We start from the raw sequence: 24544 nt of genomic DNA, 5'->3' as shown, positions 1-24544 counted from the left end.
ACATTTTTTCACTTCATTGATTAAAAACTAAACGTGGGGAAATCACACACTGTAGATTGTAATAAGCACTTTTCCCGATAGTGTCCTATTTCTCGTCAATTGCACAATTGGGAAGACAGATCACAACCATTTTGTGCGCACACTCTTATACCCTCTCACCCCTTTACACCTTCTCAGACTCTTACACTCTCACTCTCTCGCACCCTCTCACTCTCTCTCAAGTTGGCTGGAACATGCGCCGAGGTCACCTGTTACTTCATTAGCCACCCAACAGCCCCGAGAGAGTCATGAGTGGGACGACTCCAGTTACCCAAGTGGTTAAAAGTTGGGATTTTTAGGAAATGTTTTAGGGAACGGCGCGAAATCAGGGACGGTACCAGCAAACTATTCCGTGAACCCATGTGTGTGTGTGTTTTTTTTAAAAAAAGCGAATTGATCAGACAATTGCCAGCACATTTAAGTCCAATATAAAATCGGTGTGAAAAGCATTGAATGATCTACTAATGACCACACGTGGACATCCATCCATCCATCCATTCATCCATTCATTCATTCATAAATTTTCAGATCAGCGTCCCAGAATCTCCATGACAATGACCAATCACAGCAGGGCCTCTGGTTGTTGTCATGGAGATCCTCTGCTCAGCCAATCAGAAAACACCCTCGATGTTACACCACCTCTCCATAAATCTTCATGATACTCCCAACCTCTCACACACCCCCTCAACCCACCCCCTCCCTCACCCCTCACCCAACCAACACCCCACCCTCCCACTCTCATACACACACTCTCACTCACTCAGTCACTCACTCCACCGACCTCTCCCACACACACACCCCCACCCTCACACCCACACCCAACCCCTCACACCCACACCCAACCCCTCTCACTCACAAATATACACCCACGCTGTTCAATTGTGGATTTGATTTACCATTAAGGTTTATCTGCAAATATTTAAAAGTATAAACTTAGCAGAGCAAGATGAGACTGAAATCTTGCATGCGTGTAAAGGCGCTATGTAACTGCAATTTGTTGGGTGTTGCACTTGGGATGAAATGCAACTAGTTTAACTGATATATTTAGAGGAGTTGACATAGGAACCTTTCCCCAATCATGTTGAAAAATCATAAATAATGGCCTCAACTCGTGCATCAGTCGAATTCATTACCAGCTAGAGAAGGAGCCTCCACATTTGTGTATTTCGAATTACAAAAGTAACCAGGGGTCCCACTGCTCTCCAACTTGCAGCCGTTCCTTCTGCTCCTGAATAAAATTACAATCTTATTAAGGCATTGTGAATCACACAGCTCCTCTACTAGTCTTGTCCATCTATTGTTTGAAGGACTCTACAGTACACACAATGAATAGCGATCGCCCTTGCTTGATCACTCCAATCTTGCATTGCCTCCTTCAGCTCCTCTTTATCCCTTCACTTAACTCTAATGACCCTGCCCTCCTTACCTCAATTAATTTCTTCCTTTTTTTTGGCCATTGCCTCTGCCTTAATTGTACCACAATTTCTCTGATCTCTGCACTTACTTATCCATGCATCAACTATTCCATAGCATTGGGTTAAGTGTTTGTTTATTCTCTCTTGGAAGTCTCCACTTTTATCTATCGACACCATAGTCCCCTAATAGATTGCGGTTTCAGCATTGATGTGAGTAGATTTGATCTTAAAAGAACAGACTAAATGAAAACCACCGTTTCCAAGTGCCACAGAACACAAACTTTTGAAACAACATTTTATATTTTTCCCGGGTGTTTTGTGCTTTTATTTTCTCAGTACTTTAGGTCCCTCAGAGCTGCACTCAAACAAATGGTCAGCACAAAGGCTGACCCAGGACTCTGGTCAGTGCCAGTCTGAACTGGCTTATCTAAGTGCTGTGAATTGGCTCATCAGGCTTTTTTTCCCCCTCTCTCTGCCTGTCTCTCTCTCCCCCTCCCCCAAATGGCACTGATGAGATCAAAGGCATGTGTGTTGGAAGAGAAAGCACATCCTGCCACACCACACAAGCTGCCACTATTGATCCCTTTAAACACACTTACATTTGCTATCCCTTATTGCTGTGCTGTAGTGAAAATTCTATTCTTTATTTCCTTTCAAGTTAATAATTCCTATATCGCAAGTTTCCCAATGTGTCGGAGGGATACACATGTGGAAATCTTGTCTAGTTTGGTATGTCTTGTCAAAACACTAAGAATGACCCCCATAAAAATACAGCACTTTTCACTTCCAGAGGACGACTCAAAAGCATTTCACTGGATTTACTGTAAAGTGTCACAAATGCACTTTTGGCCAACAAATCCCCAGACAGAATTGGTCATTTATTCCACAGATCTTTGTGGGACACAGTGATGTACAAATTGGCTGTCGGTAAAGTGAAATGTGCAGGTTTTCCATGCTGTTAATAAGTAATCTTCCTCTTTTTTAGTGCTGGAAAGTATGTACTGCGTGGATGGATGCTGGTTGGATCCATTTCAACTTTGAATCCCTGTGGTGGGCGAGTTTGGCAAAACTCATGCGTGAACAACAGTCACCTGGGTGAGGGCCTGGAGGGCAACAAGTACTTGTTGAACCATACAACGGTCTGGTAGATGGGAAAATAGCCAAAATGCTTCAAGGAGAGAGGAGAAAATTAGCAGGAAATATATTGTTCAAATAAAAAAAGTTTTCTTTGGTAATGAATTTGGTTTGTGAACCAGTCAAAATACTGGGTCATATCAGTTTCCAAGTGACAAGATGCTTGAGGTAATATGAACAAGTTTCCACTGGGGATAAGAAGCTCAAATACATGAATCCAAGAATACTTTGAAACATTGGAATGAATGTGCAGCCACAGAATATTCTCGTTTTATGGAAAAACTTTATTTAAACTGTGCAATCGTTCAGAATTCAGACTATTTTACAACAGTTTTAAAACATTTTGGCTTTTTAGACTAATTATAATTTTTGGCATGACTTAGCAAGATTACAGATCAGGCACCTGAACGTTAGGCAACAGTCACCGTATTGCTAATTATAAAATAGGGGGTGGGGTGGGGAGAAGAGGAACACAGTTTCTCAATAAAACAGTTAAAAAGTAGTTAAAGACATAAATGAGGTACATTCACAAGTCAAGGCAAACGTTGGCTCTTTTGCAGGAATGGACACAATGGAGCTGATCCCCTGAGACAAATAAAATTTGATATAATCCAGGTCCACTTGTCCAGTCCGCAGAATCGCAAACACTTGTCTTTACACGACAATTGGCAATTGAAGCTGGAAGGTCAGGAACACCTGAGATAACACGAGAGACCAAACCCTCCACTTCTTCCCTTTAGTTCACACCTTAACAGCGCTCTCTAAATCAAAAACTAACACAATATTGTTCGTTCTCATTTTTTAAAAAAAACAATAGCAAAAAGAAAACCCTCGCGGGCTCACAGATACCTTTCTCTCCCGCTCTTCTGGCCTGTCTTCATGAGCAGTCACACAAAACACTTCTCGGTATGGCTACATTAGTTACCTGAACAAGTCAGGTGTGTGGATACCGTAAAGCATCAAGTGTGAGCACATGACACCCAGCCGTACAAGTTTAATACATATTATATCAAAATTAAAATACTATGTCAAGACAGTTTAACACACAATTCCAGATTAATGTGCATCAACAAATACTTCAAAAGATGTATTTTGTCAAATTCAAATGAGGCAGTGGTTTCTACTTATATATTTTACTAAACGGTTCTAAATTAAAATGAAATACCAGCAAAATTTCATCAGACGCCCAGGACATTTTCCTTAAGATTTTCTGGATAACTGAAATGCTTGGGGACATTTTTCCCACTGCAAATGGTATTATGCAAAGGATAAAATGTCCCAGCTTACCATTCTGTCAGTGGTACAAGGCATTTTCAGCTGCCACAATCACAGAAACCGCAGTCAGATTTCAAAGGCTTCTCTTACTGTGAATACAATTAGACACAAAGCAAGTTTTGAAAATGTTCAGGGAGCAGTGAATGGAGTAGGGAAAGGCACGCACTCCTCCAGCTACCCACACAGAGCTTCTGACATGGAGCTCGCCTGAAATATTCCCCAAGCAGGTGCACCCTTTAATTCACATGCTCCCTTTAACACTATTATAAAAGTGGGGAAGTACACTGGCGGACATCGACAGATGAAAAGATGCTGGTTTTGACCTAGGATATGAAGACACACTTCTGCACCAAAACAACAACAAAAAAGGGATTTCGAACAACATTCACGAGGAGACACAAAATCTGCCCTTCCTAGTTACGTCGGACTAAAACTGCTACACCTGATATACAAAGGTAAGCCAAAAAAAAAATTCTTTGGTTTTTGTGGGCTGCTGTTCTAGCTGTATTTGAAAATAAAGTTATATTAATACTGAATTCATTGTTTTTTCATTATTTGGGGGTTTCAATATTAAAGCACTTTTTATTTAGGAATACGGCACACAACTTGGTGAAACTCGTATAGTTGAGAGACGGAATCATTTTGCCACACAGTGTGTATGTATATATATATATATCTATTTTCTTAAAAGCTATTAAACGTTTTCTCTCATGCGCTCTGTCTGGGGCTATCAGAGTGTAGGCATTTTAATGTAATCTTTACAGATAATGAGTCTATTGCCGTCAAGGCACCATTAGAGGAAGAATCTGCAAGTTGTGTGGCAGGAATTCAATCAAATCAGCTGGAGATTAAAGTGAATCGTACAAGACAGCTGGAGTATTTTACCTTGGTTCATGCAAAAGATTTGGTTTGTATTGGGATTTAGGGTTAGTCGGGGGGGGGGGGGGGGGGGGGGCATTTAGACCCTTTCAAATAAAGTTATCTGAAGTTTTCCTAAATCAGTCAGTCAGTGAAAGACAATGCTCTTGCGCTCGTTCAGTGATATTAAACCAGTACTTATTGCAACATGGAGTAGAAATGCACATTGTCAGACTACATTTACATTTAGAACGACAAGAGAATTCTCTTTTTCTTTAATCCTCTTTTTATCAATTTGTCCATCAAGGTGCAAAGTGACATAGTTCTTAGGTTCTGGGATTCAAGATACTGCGTAGACACAGTGCCCGTTTAATATTAAAAAATGTCCAGCAAGAAAAAGTAAATCTTTGGATATGGACGCATGTCATTTACCTTTGCATACCACCCCTAACCCTATGCGATGACACTAATCTGAAAGACAAGTGCTAAACTGACTATCTTCTCTAATTTCTGATCTACGCTATAAAGAGCAGAGTGCAGCTAACCAGAATTGTACTCAGTAGTTCATACTAATGATCTTTCTTTCTTTGAGCCGATACAAAGACATCATTGTTTAACTTCATCTACAAATAAAGTCAAATGCTGAATAAGTTTACATTTGAATAGGGCAAAAATGCTCGCTTGAAACCAGTTTTTTCAATATCAGAAAAAGTTCAGACACCCATTCAATATTGTTTCAGGCAGTTTTGCTAGTAAGGGAGGATTAGCCACATTCACTCAAAGGCCCTTTAAAATCTCACTGTAATATAGGCTCTTCCCCCAAACAAATGCTCCGAATACACCGATGTTCACATTGTATTGGAAAAGCAATCAATTTCTATTCAAACACATACAAGTCACTACTGTTGTATGATTAGTAACTATCATTAAACAAAAATTAGAATTCAACCGGTAAAAATGACAAGGCCCACAAATATCCTACTGAGGCAAACTTTATATACACTATAATTTTCTTTGGTAAGCTTGTTTTAAAATAAATTTTCGATATAATCGGCATCGCAAAACATTTACTGGCACGTATTTCTAGTGATCTGTTCTAACTCTTAAAAGCTACACAGTAACTATTTCAATCAAAAGTTCTAGCAAGATACCCTGTCAGTACGCCAACACATTTCGGTGCGGCAGTTCAAATGTAACAAATTGATCCCTGAGGTTAGATAAAAGAATAACACTAAAATAGGTTTTAAAAGAGGTAGTATCAAACAGGAAGTGCAAGGCGAGAGCACATGAGAGTAGCAGCTTCTATTCCCTGTGAATCTTTGGTATCATAAAGCTCTGTTTTATACAAGCAATTCTAAAAACACAACCAGCATTGCATTGCGATCGATCAATGGAACTCTTTGGATTGCAAGTAACGAGAGGTTACCTATTAGCAACGCTGAAGTGAATTTGTTCTGTAATGGCAGGCAGGCAGGGGGCATTCGTTAGCTATTTGGAGCAGAATTCAGTTATCTTTTTCAATGCACCGATAAAATCCTCGTGCAGAAAGAAAGGTGGCCGTTTTCTATTATATTATATACATATTCCATAGCAGAATTCACAATTCCACCTCTGCAAAATTCTGTTAAAACCTGGGGATGTATTTTAAAGATTCACCTGAAGCAACGTAGCTTCCGTTCAATTTGAAAACCGCAATCGAATTTGCAACTTATTATTAATTTAGGTTTCTGATTAAACTACCGTTCAAAAGCAAACAAAATTCTTAAGATGGCCTCAGTGAATTTGAAAGGTTTAGTGCTACAGGAACATTTGTGAAGTGAATTATTCAATGTACATTGTATTATTGCCATGTACATGTCATGCAATGTAAAGTAATGCATCAGTAAAATGCACTTCATTATCTAGGTACTTCATTATTAATGAAAGAAATGTGAGGGAGATGAAAGGTGATATTAAGTGGGAATCCCATCACATCTCGGTTATTCTGTGGTTCAAAAAAATAGTTTGTGCACAGACAACCGGGTGAGGTGGTCGGGGGTGCACAGAAGTCTTCAAGCAGAGAATCCACACGACTGAGTAAGTACACAAAATCTCCTCAGAATAACACTTCAAACCAATTTGTTTACATTCTTGATTTGCGCAATTTAAGGTTTCTTCAACAAGACACTGTACCCAAGGAGAGGCTAATACTGTACTGGGGCTTTCAAATTACAAAGGAACTTCCCAATGTGATGACAAATCATCCCAAAATAATGAAGTACGAGATAGGCATGAATTAACCTACACCTGAACCTGTGGATGTTCAACGTATTCACTGATAGGCGCAAAAATGTACTATTTGTTGGGACGCATAAAATCAAAACCCATCCAGGCCAAGTGTGATTTGGGTCACTGTAGGAGGCATGTCGTTCCTAATTTCTGCATCTGCATCGTATTTTCCAGTTTCTATAACAGGAAGCATTTAGGTAATCATTCCAGTTAACCCTGGCCTGGTTCAATCTGAACGTTATGCATTCCAGCAGATATTCAACTCAGTGCCTCTACGTCCCCAGACCCACATTTTACATTGGTTCAGATGCAAGTTTGTTTTCAATGGCACATGCAGAGAGAGTACAGTACCATTGCTCTCACTCACTGGGCCTTTCAAGCTAACAGGAGAGGTGAACCTTTCAATAGTTCAGTAGACAGACAAGGCACTATATGGATTTGTGTGAACAGCTCCTTAAAACTGCTCCACCCAAAGCATCTTTGGTCTGATCAATCACTGCTTGCGTTTTTTTTTCCGTCCACTAACAGAGGCCGTGATAGTTACAATGTGATCTTAATTAGGTTTCAAATATTTATCAGCGATTGCGATATTTAATATTCTGTTCAGGTTTTTTTCACTGGCTTCCCTCTGCCTCAATTTTTTTTGAATAAAGAGTCTGAGGGAATTAAGATATCTTTGGACGCCCCACTCTGCCTTCCAGTATGAATTTTAGAATGGCACCTGCACATGTAAACAGAGCTTTAGTCAAACACTCTCATGGCAATGTCCTTACAGCCCTACAACACAACAGAACGTTATCAACAAACATTTCTTTTCGCAAAACAAATATTGCTGTAAGGAAGGAACAGCTATATAAAGGTAATGAGAGTACAATACCTGTTAAATACTGGAGTTTACCATTCAGGTAATATTGAGGTAGATTCTTTTTTCAGTAGAAAACCTGAAATATTATTCTTGCTCCAGTGATATACCTTTCAAAAACAATCAAAAGAAATGTAGCGGTCCTTTTCACATTTTTTTTTGAAATACAGACATTCATGGTGGGTAAAATAAAAATGTAACATTCATAAAAACAAAAGCATGTTAAGAATCTGGAGGTGTAAAAAGACCCAGATTTGCTTTCCCGAGTGTTCTTTGGTTCCCTGCACATTGTCCATTGTACAGATAAATTACTGCGGAATACAGTCGGGCCGCCTATATTAGAAATTGGTTGTCGTCATTTCCACCAGCAGTTTTTAGAGAAGACATCGGACGCACTGGTGAGGCCAGCAGGTCTGAGGTAGTTGTCGTCGTGTGTGAAACAATCAGCAGGAGTTGGGCTTTCTCTGAGGCGGGTGACACAGGTGTGCCAGCCACCTCGGTGGGCAGGAAAGGGCCCTCGAAGTTGGGTGTGGTACAGGTGACAGACGAGAGGTGAGCCAATTCCATTTCCTCCCTGGAGTCGTGCGAGTATCTCCCCGAGTCGGCGGTTTCATGGCTCCCTTCACTGTTGTGGGAGCACTCGGTGTCGCCCGCAGCGCTGAACACGGCCTGCAGGGACATGGGGGGGGCGAGCATGGAGCAATCGGATTCCTCACGGGTCAGCACAGCAGACGTCAGGTGGTAAGAGCTCAGGTCCCGGCCGTTTCTTCGCAGTGACTGTGATCAAAACAACAATTTGTAGGCGTTACATCGAGCTACAACTTCAAATTACAGTCCGGTCCGTTTAAGGAACAAAAAAAGTCTTAGAAAGTACAACACAAATTCCTTCTCATCGAAAGTTCATGCAAGTTGACTAAAACCCATCAGTGGAACTGAAAAAGGAATCCCTTCTATAACTTAGTTGGTAAATGCACTATGTTGGCATAAAGACCAGGAATGGCCTGATGTCTGTGCTATGTAGTTAACCAATCTGTTGCTCCCTTTATTAGTAAAGAGCTCGAATCTGACCTGCTTCTCTTTGGGTGGCTTCGACGATTTCTTTACAGATCTAAAAAATGACCACTTTTTGGGCTTTTCGTCGACTTGGGCAGAGCTCCTGATGATCATGTCAGTTCCACCCTGTCCAATCGAAAAACATAATCCATTTAATCATTGGCGAGAATCAAGATTAAAAAAAAACACCACGGGCAGATGGGCTGCTCCAGCCACCCATATGGCATGATTGGGGCCACCAAAAAAACACCTTGTAAATTCTCTCTCTCCCTCTCCCGCCCCCCACCACCCCGGCCAACCCTCATCGTACAGGGACAGCAGTATTGATTGCTTCAAATAATTGGAGGAAGGGTTTGATTTTAGTTATAAAACGAGGAAAGTTTCTTTTTTTATGTATATAAAAAGACCAACTTACCTTGGTATCCAAAAAGTCACTCCCAGCCATCATCGGCATCAAGCTCTCTCCATTCTCTTGCTGAGCCCCCTGACTCTTCTGCACATGGTTTCCATTGACCAGTGGTCTGGTCACATGTGCCAGCTGGATGTTTCCCTGTTGCTCAGCCTTGATAGCGGATGATTTTCTAGTCGCAACAAGAAGTGTCACCATTAAAATACCGTTCTCGAAATTGCCAAGTATGCTCGCGACACACACATTTATATAATATATTGCATCGCTAGGTATTTTCTGAAACTTTCATGCATGTCGGTGGGTACAAGGTATTACTAGATTCGAACCTCAGGGAATGGCATTTATTTTAGATTCTGCACAGTTACACATGGTAACGAGGCAGCTGGTACCGTCAATAACCACAGCATGTTCGTATAAATCATCTAATAATATGTCACACATAAACAAAGTTTGACTAGCACACCATTCCCTTCAAGGTTGTACTTCTAGTTGAACAGAATACAGGTAAAAAGAAATCTGTTCTGCACCTGAACATTGTTAGAAAGTTTTCGATCCCAGTTAACACACATAATCTTTAAGAACGTCATCCCAATGGTTGGGGAGGGCGAGCCATTTACTGGAAAAAANCATTTTGACTAATGGAAAGAATACTTTCTCATTATGAGACCTGATGCATTTTGTAAATTTATGCTAACAATTTAATAACCAGTAATTTTATCTTGCAATAATCCTTCCTCCCCCAAAACCTACAGTGATTAACTTCTATGTTCACACAATACCTGGCTTTGCTTCTATAAACAAGGATAAGGATGCAAATGATGATACAAGCTAGGGCAATGCAAACTCCAACAATAATTCCAGTCATTGATTTTTGGTCCAGGTGATAAAAGCCGTCGGAATCCGCTGCTGTGTAAACAGAATGATACCGGAAGTTAGAACGATTAACTCTAAGTGCTTCAATGTGCTCCCTTTTGGTTGTTATGATACCTCCCCTACTGTTAATTTTAGAGCCTAGAGATTTCACACAAGCAAAAATAAAGCAGAGACAAGAATCTGAAGCTCTCAAAGGCTTGAGAATGACCCAAACAACTGATTTTGCTCTGAAACATAAGTTAAACCTTTGTTATATTTTTTGATTTACAGAGGGAAAAGCTTATCTATATTCAAACAATGAAACAGTGCAAAACTACAGAAGTGAAGATTGGTACACGACTGGGTTTAGTTTGTCCTGAGTAGGACAAATTATTTATATATAATTCACTGGAGCCACACGAGCAAATTAAATGCTGGGGTAACGAGTCAAAAGCATCCATTTTATTGTCTCCGCAGAGCACAAGGTGGGGGCCGGAGCACAACAGGTGCCTGCAAATCCACTTGGAATGTTTGACAAAATCAGGTCACTCACAGCTCACACATCACCCACTTTAGTTTTGACAAAAAGTGAATCCTTTGGATTTTCAAACACTGCACTGCACTACACACAGCTGGTAATAGTAATGTGACTTTCCTTTCTCTCCTCCTCTTCACCCTCCTCCCTATCGCCCCCACCACTATCGCTGCAGATGTGCACTTGCTGGGTGTTGAATTGTTCCCTTTCATACAGTGTAATAATGTGGAATGAATAAATACTGCTGTAAAACACATTCGAAAATGAGGGCTTTTTACTGCATCTCCAAACTATCAGTGGAAGATTTTCCTCTCCTCTACCCTTCCCCTCCTTATTAATCAACCACATATCTTACATAGGACCACTCAAACCAGATCCTGTGCAAACATTATCTCCCACCTAAAAATATTAAAGCACAACTAATAGTATAGATCTGCATTTTACTATTTTAGCCGTGATATAATTAGGACTTAATTAGTATCCAGTTGGGAGAACTGGCTGACAGACATCATTGACGGGCTTTAAGTTGTCTGGTTTTAGATTCCTTCTTTGCAGGTTTTTGATTGCTTTACTTGTACTATTTCGCTGACAAGTAGGCCCGTTGAGGCTGCCATTAAGAGAGGTATTGTCAGGAACGGCCTAAAGGATTACATTAGCCACATAGTTGCAGCACTGGCTTAATGGCAGCTGACTGTTTACTGACCTTTGGCATCTCCACTGCTGTGAGAGTCAGACCACTTAGGTCCCTGGCTGAGGTATACGGTTTCCTTCGGAGGAATGGCCAGTTCCAGAGTGCTCGAAAAGGGCCCTTCTCCTACTTCATTGGTTGCGGATATCTTAATGAGGTAGATGTTTCCAGGGAGAAGGTTCTCCAACAAAGCCATGGTTATCGTTCCTACAAGCAAACGTATGGAATCAATGGATCATGCATTATTGAAGACCAAGGGAGGCAGAAGCCCTCCGATACTGGGCATATTGAGTCAGAAGGTGTTAAAAGATCCCATGGTCACTATTCGAAAAGAGAAGGGAGTTTCTCCTGGTGTCCTGGCTAACAAACAAAAAAGGGCACTGGAACAAGCTCGACCATATGCAACTCAGTAATTAGGACACTGTACAGCCACTAATGGTAACAACAAAGATTCCAGCAAATAAGAGGAGAGTCAATAGCAGCGCTGTATTAAACATGATGGAATATTCATTACAAAGCCACAGTAAACTTCTCTGGTCACACAGCAATATTGGGCAAATCACCTTCATAATTGCTGGAAGCTTTCCTCTGCTTGATTGATGCTTATCAGCAGAGTCAGTCAGCACGGACTGACAAAATGAGCATATCCATGCACTGGCCACTAACATACTGGGTCACAAAAACATCAATCACAGACGGATAACACGAATGGCAAAACAACCCTACTTTAACCAACCAAAAAAAAACTCGGGATTTTTATATTATAAAATCCAAGCGTGCAGGAATGTGGTCAGCTTCTGACACAGAATCCCAATGTTCCGATGACCTTGGAAAAAAACACGTTTGTAGTTCGAGGGACGGATGACGAGGCTGTTGCTATTGTGTTTCAGTCATGGAACAAACACTGGGGTCTGATCTTTTTCAGATCTATTAATTATAAAACAGCAACAAGGGGAATTCTACACTGTGCCACCGTCTCCATTTGACTTTGTTACGATCCATCACTTTCAGACAGCCGAGTGTAACATATACATGGGAAGAAAAAGAGAAGAAAAACTTTCTGGTTTCAACGAGGGTCGGGTTCGCAAAGTAGAACCAAAGTGGAGGCGGCATTCCACGTCCCTTAAGAAAGAGGTCAAGTTTCAACATCAGACGTCCACAGACAGCCTTCGTCTGATTGGCAGCATTAAAAGGATCTGTCCTGGGCATGATTTACTGGGGACCTAAGCACACCGGGGTTACAATCCTCCTAACTTCTAACCCTCTCAGAGGTGGTGCAGAACAAAGCGAGGATGCTTCACATCGCTTACAGTGCTATCTGTAATCAATTAGGTTTTCCTTCTGATAAGCAGTGTATAATAAAACCAGCAGGTTCAGAAACGCCATTCGTAATACACATTGCAGCACTAAGATACATTCTCACCACACATTAAAAAAACACTTCCTGCAATGATCATTGGCTTTAACTTGTACCTGCAAATGATTGCAATTGTTATTTTAGTTGAACCTCTCTGAATGTTTAACAGGGTTAGAAGACAGACCAAAATATTGCCTCCAAAGACCATAGTAAAAAAAGAACTGATCTTTCGTAAATTGAAGGGGAATCAGGGGAATGGCTTTAAAATCCCATTTAGATTCAATCAACTGTCTATTCAATCCAGGTTCTATTTTTAAATTATAATTTGATTTTTCTTTTTGTGTGGTCATCATTGTGAAGGATGCTGGTGCTGGGAAATGGCAATACTTTACTCATTTCTACATGCTGCGAGTCAAACCAAGCTCTTTGTACAAGTCAGTCACTGTACCCGACTGATCTGCAGTGGGTAGAAGCACAGTACACTGACATACAGAAGTTCCATAACTAGATATCGTACAACAGAAGTTCCCCGAAACACTCTCCTAACTGCTGTGCCAAGAGCAATACTGGAAGAAGCCTGGGTGTTGTCTAACGATAAATGTGCAGGTTGATGTTAAACCTTATTTTAAAAAAGACAGAGGAATCCAGTGTACAGTGACACACAGTGGGCGAACTAAGGGGACGATTTTGCCACATCGCACTGTTCCCGTGTTATTGCCACGATCACTGGCATGAGAACCGTGTAGGTTGGGAGCTGGCCAGATACTTATGTGTTCGGAGAGAAAGCTTACAAGGGAGTCTGGCCTGCACGGAAATGACAAAGCACCCCTGGTCAAAGAGTACATTCCAGAAAACAATGAGACCCTTATAAACATGCAAAAAGATTATTGAGCGACCCTCACCTTCCCTGTGTAGCACTTCCCATTCACCCGCAATCCAGGCCTTTCTGGAAGCGTAAAGGATGGTATAGCGAGTGATGGCTGTGGTGGTGTCCTCTGGAGGTTTCCAAGAAACCAGAGCCGTTTCCTTTTCTATCAGAGTGACCTTCACTCCTGCCGGAGGGCTGACTGGGGCTGTGGGATGAAACCATCAATGAGAACAGCCCAAATTCTAGCCTGAAACCTCCTGGAGGGCCCCTGGCTTCGGGGATTCCCCCCTTCTCTCCCTCCCTGCGGCTGACCTGTTTGGTCATTACCCACAAATAAATGGGGAATCTCAGTGCCTTGGGGTTCGAAAGCCTTTAATACAGTGTACAAATGAGCGCGAGAGCGACGCTGTCCTCACCTTCTGGCAGAGTCGTCTGATAAACCACCGGACTCCAGGGGCTGGAGAGCTGGTCTGCGTGGAGACGGACCGCAAACTCGTACTTAGTCAATGGTTGCAGACCTCGGACAAGCAGGTGCGTTTCAGACCTATTAATTTTTTTTTTTGGGGGGGAAAGAGGAAATTAACAATTTAATAGCATTAATTTCACAGCAACAACAACAACAAGGCGCTGGATTTTGAGCTGAGCTGGGGGGTTGGTATCCAGGAGTGAAGAGCAGGGAGGGTAGGGTAGGAGGGTGACCGAAGGCCCGGTCGGTCGACAGGAGGGTCTTGAGACGGGCCTTGAAGGAGGCATGGGAGGGGAGGGAGCGAGGCGAAGCGATCGTGGGATGGAGTTCCAAAGGGTGGAGGCAGAGAGGCTGAAGGCCCGACCGCCGATGGTGGGGTCGGGATGGCCAGGTGTGCGGGGGACGTGGAGCAGGCCGGAGCGCCCTGAACGGAGGGAAAAAGTCACGATTGATAACAGCAGTTGTTGGCTTCGGTGTCACAAGCAACAGCTGAATTTGCAAACGCAGGCACTGGACTTACGTCTGAAGGTACATGACCAGTGATGCGTTCTGCAGCCCCACCGGGTTGCAGCGGACAGTGTAGTTGATGACTGGAGCGGCGGTGAAGGCGGGCTTCCCCCAGTGCAGGAAGATGGCAGACGAACTGTTGGTTTTTGCGTACAGGTGATGAGGCGGAGGTGGGGGAGGAACCATGCGGTCTCGAACAGCTGTCAATCAAAAAAGTGCCATTGTAATCGTTTGAGGCTTAAAAATATATGTATTTAAACAACAACTTGCATTTCATCTAGCGCCCTGCGTGTAGAATAATGTCTCAGAGAGCTTCACAAAGGTAGGGTCGAATGCTGGCCGAGCAAGGGAGAGGTGAGTGTAGATCTCAGGCAAAGAGGTCGGTTTTAAGGCAGGACCTAAGTCAGATAATAATCAAAATCCTCGTTTTTGACATGGTGGCTTATCATGTTGTCCAGACACCTCAAAGCATCTCATGGGATATGCTGGAAGGTGGTGCAACTGCGGATACTTTTGTGGGCAAAGGCGGCAGCCAATATATGCAGTGCAAGGTCCAACAGACAGCCATGTAGTGGGTGACCACAATATTACCAGGGGGATTCTTGGCCAGGACACTGGGAGATAGGGAAGGGGTGGGACAAAGGGGTAGAGGGAGGGAGTTACAGGAGAAACCTAGTAAAAACCTCTTTTTTTTTCTTTTAAATCGTATTCTTATTACTAGTGCATTAATTGAAGTAAAGTGGCTTCGGCAGAAAGCCAGCCTGACACAAAACCTACGCTTGAGGGATAAGGTGTCTTGCAGCTCTCGGACCACAAAGTATAGAATTACAAGGTGGATTTGATTACAAACACACACACAGGTTATGTAGATATGAATCATATCAGGTGATGCACCTGTTAGAACATTGAAATTTGAAAACATTTTGTTGTTGTTTTTATCCACTCCAGTACATGCCGTTAAGATGCTTTAAAAGAAAAAAAAGTATATACAGTGTAGCATTGGTGTATTATCCATCGACGCACAGTTCAATTTACATTTATATAGCATCTTTCAAGTTGGGAGGATGTTTCAAAGTCCCCGACACAAGCTGGGCACTTAAGCTGGAGGTGGGAACCAAAAGGAGCTGGGGAGAGGAAAGATGACCGAAAGTGCAGTCAAATAAGTATGTCTATGGTAGAACCAATACATGTAAAGATGCTTTTGAGGGCTGGGATTAAAAAAAGGATAAAAGAAACTAAAGAAAACTTAAGCGGCCAAATTGGTTGGCAGAAATTGCAAGGTAAAAATGTGCCTTGAACGGAAATGCACACAAAGGGCAAGAGACTGGTTTAAATTGTTAAAGGGGAAACATTCCCCAAGGTATTGATTTGCTGGATTGCTCTGTGCTTTTCAACAACCCTCGCTGTGAAGGGCTTGAATTTGTTGTTCTGTGGTCAGAAGCTGTGCTTTTCTAAGCTTTTTTCCGGGACACAATTCCCACCTACTGTATTTTCCGAATTAGTTTTGTTCACCCAACGCAAACCATTTTACCTGCTGCTGGTGTGTGAATTCCTCAAGTGTTTTTTTGGAAAAAAAACAGGGCCTGCCGAAAATAATTTATAAAACAAAACAAACAAGAGGAGACTCAAACTTCCTGGAAATCTCAGTGATTAATGGGAACGGGTGACTCTAAAACAACTAACTAGCAGCTTTAGCCGTGATTGACAGATAAACTTTGTTTACCAACCCTCCTAATGACTTGACTTTTGAATTCAGCATTTTGTCATCTGGATTAAGAATTTAGGGATGGGGATGGGGGGAGGGCAGCGGAGGAGGAAGGAAGAGTGAAAGAGGTGAAAGGAAAACATGTTGGATAGGTGCATTTAAAATAAATTGCAAGAGCGTACTCCCACCATCGCCAGTTTCTGTTGGAAGGCAACTAACCCACTGATTGCATGTTCGTAGGTTGGAACGTTAAAGGTGCCGCACTTACACACACATCCAGGGGTGCTCACAGTCTGATCTGCCTGGTACCCTTCACCCATATAATTGTACGCAAGCAACCTCATGTGGTATTTCCGTCGAGGATCTAAAAGAAGCAAAAGAGAAGAGTTTGTGAAGAAAATACCCGAAAAGCAGCGTGTGTGAATCACTTTACAACTAAACTTGGGACATCCTCCCGACGTGAAAGACGCTATACAAATGTAATTTTGTATTGTACTGTAAGCACTCGGTCATTTGTTTTCTCCTGTGGTTATCGTAGCTCTTTCTCCAGCATGTTTTCCCACCTTGTTTGCTGAAACCAAAAGTCCTGTTGAGTGGGATGGGTTGGAAGGAATTAAGTTGGCCACCAGTTCAGGCTGGGAATATTTTTTAAGCAGCGGCTAAACTAAATGCCAGATATCAGCAAACAAATGTCAAAGTAAGCAAATCAAGCTACACAAATTTTGGGGGGTATTTCTATAGGGTTAAAAAAATTATATTGTTTGAAAAAGTGGAACTGTAGTCCACAAAAAATCACATCACAGCAAAGTAATGTTTTTTGTTATAATTTGATTTCCTTACTTTGATGACCAAAGCTTTGGGCGTGGGGAAGTAAATCCAATAAGTTATCCATCATTTAATGTAAAGAAAGCGGAGTATAAATCCTCCACTTATTCAGATATTTCTTTGCTCTTTTCTGTAATCATTTGCATCTCATCTCTTCTGTAATTGTACAGTGACACTGGCATTTAATAGCAATCCCCTACAGTGCCAATGACATTTTATGGCACCCTTCTGCATTTGGCACGCTCCCTGCTGTTCACCCCAGCCCCCACCCCCCAATATTTATTTTTTTGGCGAGTTTAAACCCTCTCCCGCCCCCACTCTTGGGAGAGAAGAAGTTTACCCTCCCCGCCCCCGGCTTTTGTTTGTTTAGTTCACTTCTCTCTCTCTCGACTGTTTCAGTCAGGCCACATGACAATTAGTTTTGCTCAGTGTATTACTCCCTCGTCTCTTTTCCCCATCCCTCTGCACCCCCCCGCGCCCCCACCCCCCCTACCCCCGCCATCATGATCTCACTGCCCCTCTTGTGTGGTTTGTCTGTTCTATCACTTGGGAGTTTTTTTTTAAAAAAATGCAAAAGTGGATAAAAAACCTAAACCTAGAAGGTATTAAGTGTAAGCAAGGTTTCATCTTAAAAAATTCCAGTTCTGGTATCCAGGCCACCCAACACTGACCCCAGGGATATTTCGAAGTGAGTTTGTGTTGAGGCCAATGGGCTGGGGAGGGGGAGGGGGAGGGGGGAAAGAGGTCAGCAACTGAATTGTCTTGATATATGTCACGTTTGCAAAGCTGCTCCACTTATACCAACCAGCTCCTCTCAACACCCCCCCAACCTATATGAAAATCTACACCCACTGCATTAAAACATCACAGGCATAGGCAAGTTTGCACACAGGGGCTTGTTCAAGATAATATACACATCGGAAAGGGGAAAAATGGGCTTTCTCTACACAAGCCACACGGCCACCTTATTTTGTGTCCAACTGCCTGAGGTGCCTCTTACATGCACCTCTCTCTCTCTGCTCAGTGAAGCTCAGAGGATTTATCGTGGCAAATAGAGGTCAGTGTTTGGCTACTTTTAGGTCGGAGGGAAGCCATTTACCTTCCCTCCCGAAACAGCTTACTAGACATTTCTCCAGAAATCACTTTTTCTCCTCCTCTTAACTCCGGACATTGGATTCTCAAAAAAAGATGTATTTTTTAAAAAAACGCAGCACGCAAATTCCACAATCAAAATTAGTGGCAATAAAACAAGATGCCAAAATATTCTTATCCCACAGAAAACAATAAAGGACAGGCTAATTACCCTTCCCACAAAGCAACTTAATCTGCAAGGGAATGTCAAAGAGGTTGGCAACACTGACCATTCATCATACTGTCAGGTGGCTTAAAAAATGCCTGCTGGCCTTGTGAGTGGTCACCCAGAACCGGTCACTGTCCATTAAATGGAGACAAGTGAAGGTCTAATGTCAACACAGAATTGCCCTTCCTGAGAGCGAGACTGCTTACAGCAATGGGCTGTACAATGCACCTTAACACATGCTGTTTTCTCTTTGTAAATGCAACCCATCCATCACTCTGCGGCTCTATTAAGATATTAAACGAAGATGTTTAAAGAATCTCTTCCGAGATTTCAAAGCAGCTTCGTTTTGATGACCTACAGAAGCTCCCCGGAAAGTTTGTACAAACTGAAACCCACACTAGCAACAACGACTTTTGTGTTCGATTCGAAGACGGCAACAAAATCTCCCGTAAAGTTAATTTTTGTAAAGATTCCTCTTTGTCGATTTCATGAATTCCTTCAATTGGAGTTGAAACTAAATAGAAAGCTAAAACTTATATAAATACCAGAATACAGTACAAATCAGCCTGTGCTTGGATACAAGTAAATCATTGAAGCCGTGAAGTCTTTATGAATATTTATTGGCCCAAAATACATACTGCTCTGTGTGTGTGTGCGTTTGTATATATATATTATATATATATATATGTGTGTGTGTGTTTATGTGTGTGTGAGAGAGAAAGAAAAAGTGTTTTATTTAAGGAAATTAAGGTTTGAAGGAGCATTTAAATCAAAAGAGCAAATCAGCACAAAACAACCAAATCAACTTCCAGTCGATCTTTCAGAATGAGCATTTCAAATGCTCTCGAGTGTGCAGTCGGCTTCTTAACAAAAAATAAATGACTACAGCAATGCGTTCCTTTCCCAGATCTGTATTCAGTAAACCCTGCTAGGCGTCAGTGGATGTCATATGGTGACAGGATGGGGTTGGTTGTGATATTCCCTGTAGTCAAATAAACTCACCAACACTTACAGTGCGAACCCTCGTGAAAAATACTCTTAGAAGAGGTATCTTAAGGAACTCCAGGCTAAACATTCCCTCCCCCACCTTTCCCTGCAGCATCCAACGACAGGGTACTGGGGAGATTGGTTAATTCAACATGAATCAAGGATTAAACGGGAGCTTCCCAATCTGTATGTTTCAGTACAATGCACATAAGATTTGCCGAGATATATTATATTTACTGAGATATATTATACGCCATGTGTAAATGCATGTGCACAGAGGAAATTATAATTGCCCTTAATTAGGAATAAAGGATCGGTTATGAATTATATAATTAATAAATCATTTTCATCGCTGGTTAATTACACAATTGAGGCCACCTTTAAGCCTCTCTGTTCACTTAACACAGTGCATAATGCACACAGGGTATAATAGACCCCATTAAGGCTTTGGCGAGAGTTGACATTTTCTTAGCACCGGATGTGATTTTGAAAGATTATCTACTCTTTGTTTTTCTTGACAATACAGTGGGGAGAGTTAAAAAGAGTTTCATTTTAAAAGTAGTAAAACTTTATCAGACAGTAACGGGTGCAAGGAATGTGTGTGTATGAGTCTGTGTGTATGTGTGAGAGGGGGGTGTGGGTTAAGTATTGTCCAACAAATGGTACCTTTTTTTTAAGAATAGTAAGCAACTCATCTCGTCACCATTAAGCTAACGCTGTAAAGCATCTTGTATCTAATTTTAGCTTGTATCTGTATTCTGCTTCCAGGTTCATTAAAGATTGCCTCTACAGACGAGAGTAAAGGGGACTGATAAGAGAGATGGAAGATCTGCAAGTCGTGCTTATCTGCAGTAATGGGAAGATTGTACACAGTCTACAACTAAATCATTGATTAAAAAGAAAAGGATTCTGCTGCCAGAGCAGCATGGAATAGGGTATGGTGCTGCTGAGCGACATCTCTGTGCATTGCTCAGCAACTTGCTATTAGTACATCCAAACCAGCAATGAAGCCATCACTGGAGATCCTATTGATCTTCCCAATGGCTGCAAACATTACTTTACCACCACCGTCAAGTGGAACAGACATGATGGGCCAAATGGCCTCCTTCTATGCTGTATAATTCTATGATTCTATGAACCCGTGCAATACACTCCAGACCAAGGCAGTCTCAGACATCATCAGCAACATCATCAGAACTCAGATATTCTAAACATCAGCTCTTTCCCTAAAGCTATCTAACAGCCAAAGACAAATTTTAAAACTGCATCACCCATTAACAACAACTTGCATTTATACAGCATGAATAGTGTCTCTGAGAGCTAAACAGTGGCGGGGGTTGGAAGCCATGCAACGGAGAAGAGGGAGGTGACCAGATTGGAAAGGTTCGTCTTCAGATAGGATTTAAAGATAAAGAGGGAGTAAGGTGGAGGGATTGAGGCAGGAGTTTAATTCCAGAAGTTAAGTTTTGGAGGAAAACAAAAACAAAATTGGTTTAAGATTTATTACACCTTTTCCCACCCTTTTCAAAATCCTATTCATCGACCTCCACAGTAGCTTAGATAATAATAATAATAACCCTTGTATTTGATATAGAGCTTTATCACGTAGTTGAGACGCTCCAAATGTTTCACGGAATATACTATAAAATGAATTGACTGTGTATTTTGTGACGCAACAAAGTCATGCACTCCCGAATGGACAGCTGGTTTTTGAAAAAAAAATGCTGAAATAAAAATCAATCGATCTGTCAATGTCCAGAACAAACATCAAGACTGGACACGGTGACCCGCTAAAGGGAGATTCGTGCTTCTGCAATTACAAGGACGAAGCCACTTTCTTTCACACTCCTCTGAGAGTTCAGCAGATTCTGTTGAATCTCTCAAACTAACGAGACGACGTCTCATAGGAGTTTTTTTTAAAAAGAGTCTTTAATATTTTAAAGCATGTCACAGTTCATTAGAAGCAATGTTCTGCACAAATTGGGTCACTCAGCTACAATCTATGGCACTGATGCCGCAGAGGTAATATTTAATTGCTTGTCCATTTTGTAAGGGAAACCCTGAGGACTTGCCAACATTTCAACACAACTTAGGCAGATTCGCCAAGACAAGATCATCGCCAGATCAGCATTAACCAGTCAGTCCATTATGGTTTCCCAATCCAAAACAAACTTACAGTTAGTTACCAACACGTGTCTAAAAACGGAATGAAATATTTACGAGCTTGCATGTGGGTGTGAAGCTTTCTTCTGCTTTAAAATTGGGATCTAGAAGAATACAACAGCATCTAAAGAGAATATGTCCATACTAATAAGCAAGTCCACCTTGCCCCCCTCCCTCCAGATAACAGTGTTACAGACTACAACGCACTGGGTAGTCCAGTGGTTCCAGTAAGCGCTGAACCCGGCGCTTTTTCGCTTACAAAATTTCTCTTTAAAAGGACGAGTAAAAGTTTGGAAAAGAGATGGTGCAACTTTCACAAGGATGTCGAATTTCTTCAACTGGTACAGTGACTGGAAAATTCTTCAACTCTTGTCTTAATTTGTATGATGGGCTTCCACGGTTCAAATTGCCAATTCTTTTCACCACATTAAAACTGAATCGAATATTTTTTTTCACACATTTTAAGGCAAAATGGGTTTACAGGTTAAGAGTGGCTGGATTTTTTTGGCCTCCGGTGACCTGCAATAAGAGGAACCAAGTTTTGAGGCTACAGGTAAATGATCTAAAATGCAAACTGTGCTGTACTACATTGTACTCAATTTTGTATTTATGGCCTCACTGGAGCACTGTGCGCAATCACTTCAGTGCAGTTGTCCAGGGGTCTAAATTAAGTGAACTGAATTGTTCATTTAAGGGTTGCACCAACATGTCAGCAAAGCATTTTGAACAATCTGCCAAATGCATCATTGCCCGGCAAATGTTTGCTAACCATTCATTCCCAATGACAAGCTGTAAATCGTTGGGGCTTCAAAAAAAGCCGTGAGTTTCTCCTTTCTGCTGGAAATGTTTGCAAAACCTCCCCCCCCCCACCCCCAAAAAAGAGACCTTCAAAAAGAAGAAAACAAGGGCTTGCAGGTCACCGCAGAGAGAAGAAATGCAAGATGAATCTGGGGTCAAAACCATGGAGAAATGTGTTCTTTTTGAAGAGTCAGTCCACCCACACTAACCCTCATTTAGTGATAAAGGCTGAGGCAAAAGCCCCTGAAAAACCAGACCTCGCAGCTCTAAAAAGGTCCCCTCTGGGACCGAGCAACAGATAAGAGCTGGCTAGACAAGACAAAAACAGTGCCTGCACCGAAAATTTACAGCTGCACCGAGTATTAACACAAGATAAAGTTCCATCTTGTTTTTTTTAAAAAAAAGCACAAGCAAGATTTCTAGTCCGTGATTCGGGAAGTAGGTTGACTATACCTCTCTCCCCACCCCCCCACACACACACACAAAAAGACATTGCCTTCTACTGCTGGTTTTCTGTGAGCCCATTGCTCATTGTCCTGCTGCAGTCCAGAGGGCTAGCCTGCTGGGGTGAGCTCACTGCCCCAAGCCCATTCTCAGAATACAATAAAGATGCAGCAATTATGCAGGAAAGAATCCAACCATGTTAGATGGTGTGACATCTGGGCCATGCCCTTTGACACGCTTAGAATCTGCCTTGACTAAAGCCTTGCTTTTGAAGCAATTGAGAGACTGTGAGATCTGGGGGGTAGTGGGGGAGGAGAGGGGGACTGTAAGGGTTGCACTCACACAACAAAGCCTAAAGTAAGCTGTATGATGTTACAGAAACCTCCGAAAAGTGTTGTTTTTTTTCTACCCATAACAATTCGACCAGAGAGGTGTTACTGCAGTTTCATTTGTGAAGTCAGGGCATCTAAGGCGGTGTCGGTGCTGACATGCTCCTTAATTCCTACCCTCCCCCCCCCCCACCCCAACCCTACCAGTAAAAGTCCCAAGAAACCATTTGCTCCACTTTGCAGCACAGACAACATTGTGTGCCTTGTGCCCTCTGATGAATTCACACCGTAGCCGCTTAATAATTCAGGAGCAATTTATATTAAACCGAATATAAATCATGGACCATTTCTACAGACAGCCGTCATTCATTATCAAGTCGTTGATCTGACAATTTACTTTCGGTTCCAAAAGGAAAAAAAAGGGAAGATGCATTTTACTGCCCAACATGCGAAGCCGACCTCCGAGCACAGACCAGAGCGAAATAAACTCCTCCAGTGCTCTGCTCTGGCTGCAATGAAGGAGCAACTTTTTAGCGCGAATTGTCGAATTTGCAAATGTAAACTAAGGTTTTAAGAGATTTAATTGCTGCGCTAACCCATTGTAAATCCTTTCACATCTTCATGGTCACCTGATGTTTATGATTTATTTGCCCAATGCTGGCTATCTGGAGTCTTTGTTCTGTTTCCCCCTCTGAAGGCCCTCAGGTCAAACAGAGCCTCTTCTCCCCCACTCCACCCCCCACTGAACCCGGGTCACCTCCCAAAATAAATGGTCCCTTTTCGCACAGGACAGAGGTGAAAATGTTTAATCAAGATAGCCAACAATCCACAATTCTGCACAATCTCATTTTTTTTTAAAAAGACAAAAAAATGCTTTTTACAGTTCGAGGTGGAATTTCAGGTCTTCGGCTTAGCGTGGAAGTGGCAGAATTATTTGAAGTGTTTCAAATGCCTCAGCCAGCACAAGCCAGAAGTCCAAGCTTCACACCACTGCACAGCGTAAAGCAGTATCAAATATTAACATAAAAAATGGAAAACATCTACTTGGGCCTAACTGTCCCCTCAGGCGAAGAAATATATTTTCTTCTAGAATCAACACGGCTCTATTGGGTTTTTCATGGGTTAATTACCATTGTGACCTTGCAACAGAACAAAAAAACTTACATCTACACAACTGGTTAAAGTAAGGCAATAAGGCAACAGTCTGGTGTTGGCTATACAGACTAGCCACAGCAAGCACTGCGGCACTTTGGTGGGTGCTCAAATTCTCCACAAGTTGTACTGGCCATGAATATGTTGGGGAAAATAGATTTAAAGGTGGGGGGATGGGGGCTTCCAGCACTGCCTCTTGTGAGGAAGCAACTAGTCTCTACTGCTGCTGATACTCCACGAGGTCCCCCCACCCCT

The 24544-nt window shown here is 42.0% G+C and overlaps 1 protein-coding gene across 1 annotated transcript in view; it reads right to left on the bottom strand.

Moving 5' to 3' along the window:
• Positions 1-8042: 8042 nt before the first annotated feature.
• Positions 8043-24544, bottom strand: part of LOC103189389 (protogenin) — a 73620-nt gene continuing 57118 nt past the window's right edge. The window contains exons 12-20 of the mRNA XM_042344089.1: positions 16560-16655; positions 14600-14786; positions 14030-14157; positions 13648-13818; positions 11404-11595; positions 10093-10216; positions 9320-9485; positions 8920-9030; positions 8043-8628 (exon numbers count right to left, since the gene is read on the bottom strand). Of these exons, the coding sequence (XP_042200023.1) occupies positions 8185-8628; positions 8920-9030; positions 9320-9485; positions 10093-10216; positions 11404-11595; positions 13648-13818; positions 14030-14157; positions 14600-14786; positions 16560-16655 (1619 nt within the window). The 3' untranslated portion in view covers positions 8043-8184. The remainder of the gene's footprint in view (positions 8629-8919; positions 9031-9319; positions 9486-10092; positions 10217-11403; positions 11596-13647; positions 13819-14029; positions 14158-14599; positions 14787-16559; positions 16656-24544) is intronic.

Source organism: Callorhinchus milii, unplaced genomic scaffold (assembly GCF_018977255.1).
Source record: "Callorhinchus milii isolate IMCB2004 unplaced genomic scaffold, IMCB_Cmil_1.0 Scaffold26, whole genome shotgun sequence".
Taxonomy (NCBI): Eukaryota; Metazoa; Chordata; class Chondrichthyes; order Chimaeriformes; family Callorhinchidae; genus Callorhinchus; species Callorhinchus milii.
Note: the sequence above shows the minus strand (reverse complement) of the source record. Positions and strands in the feature narration are given on the sequence as shown.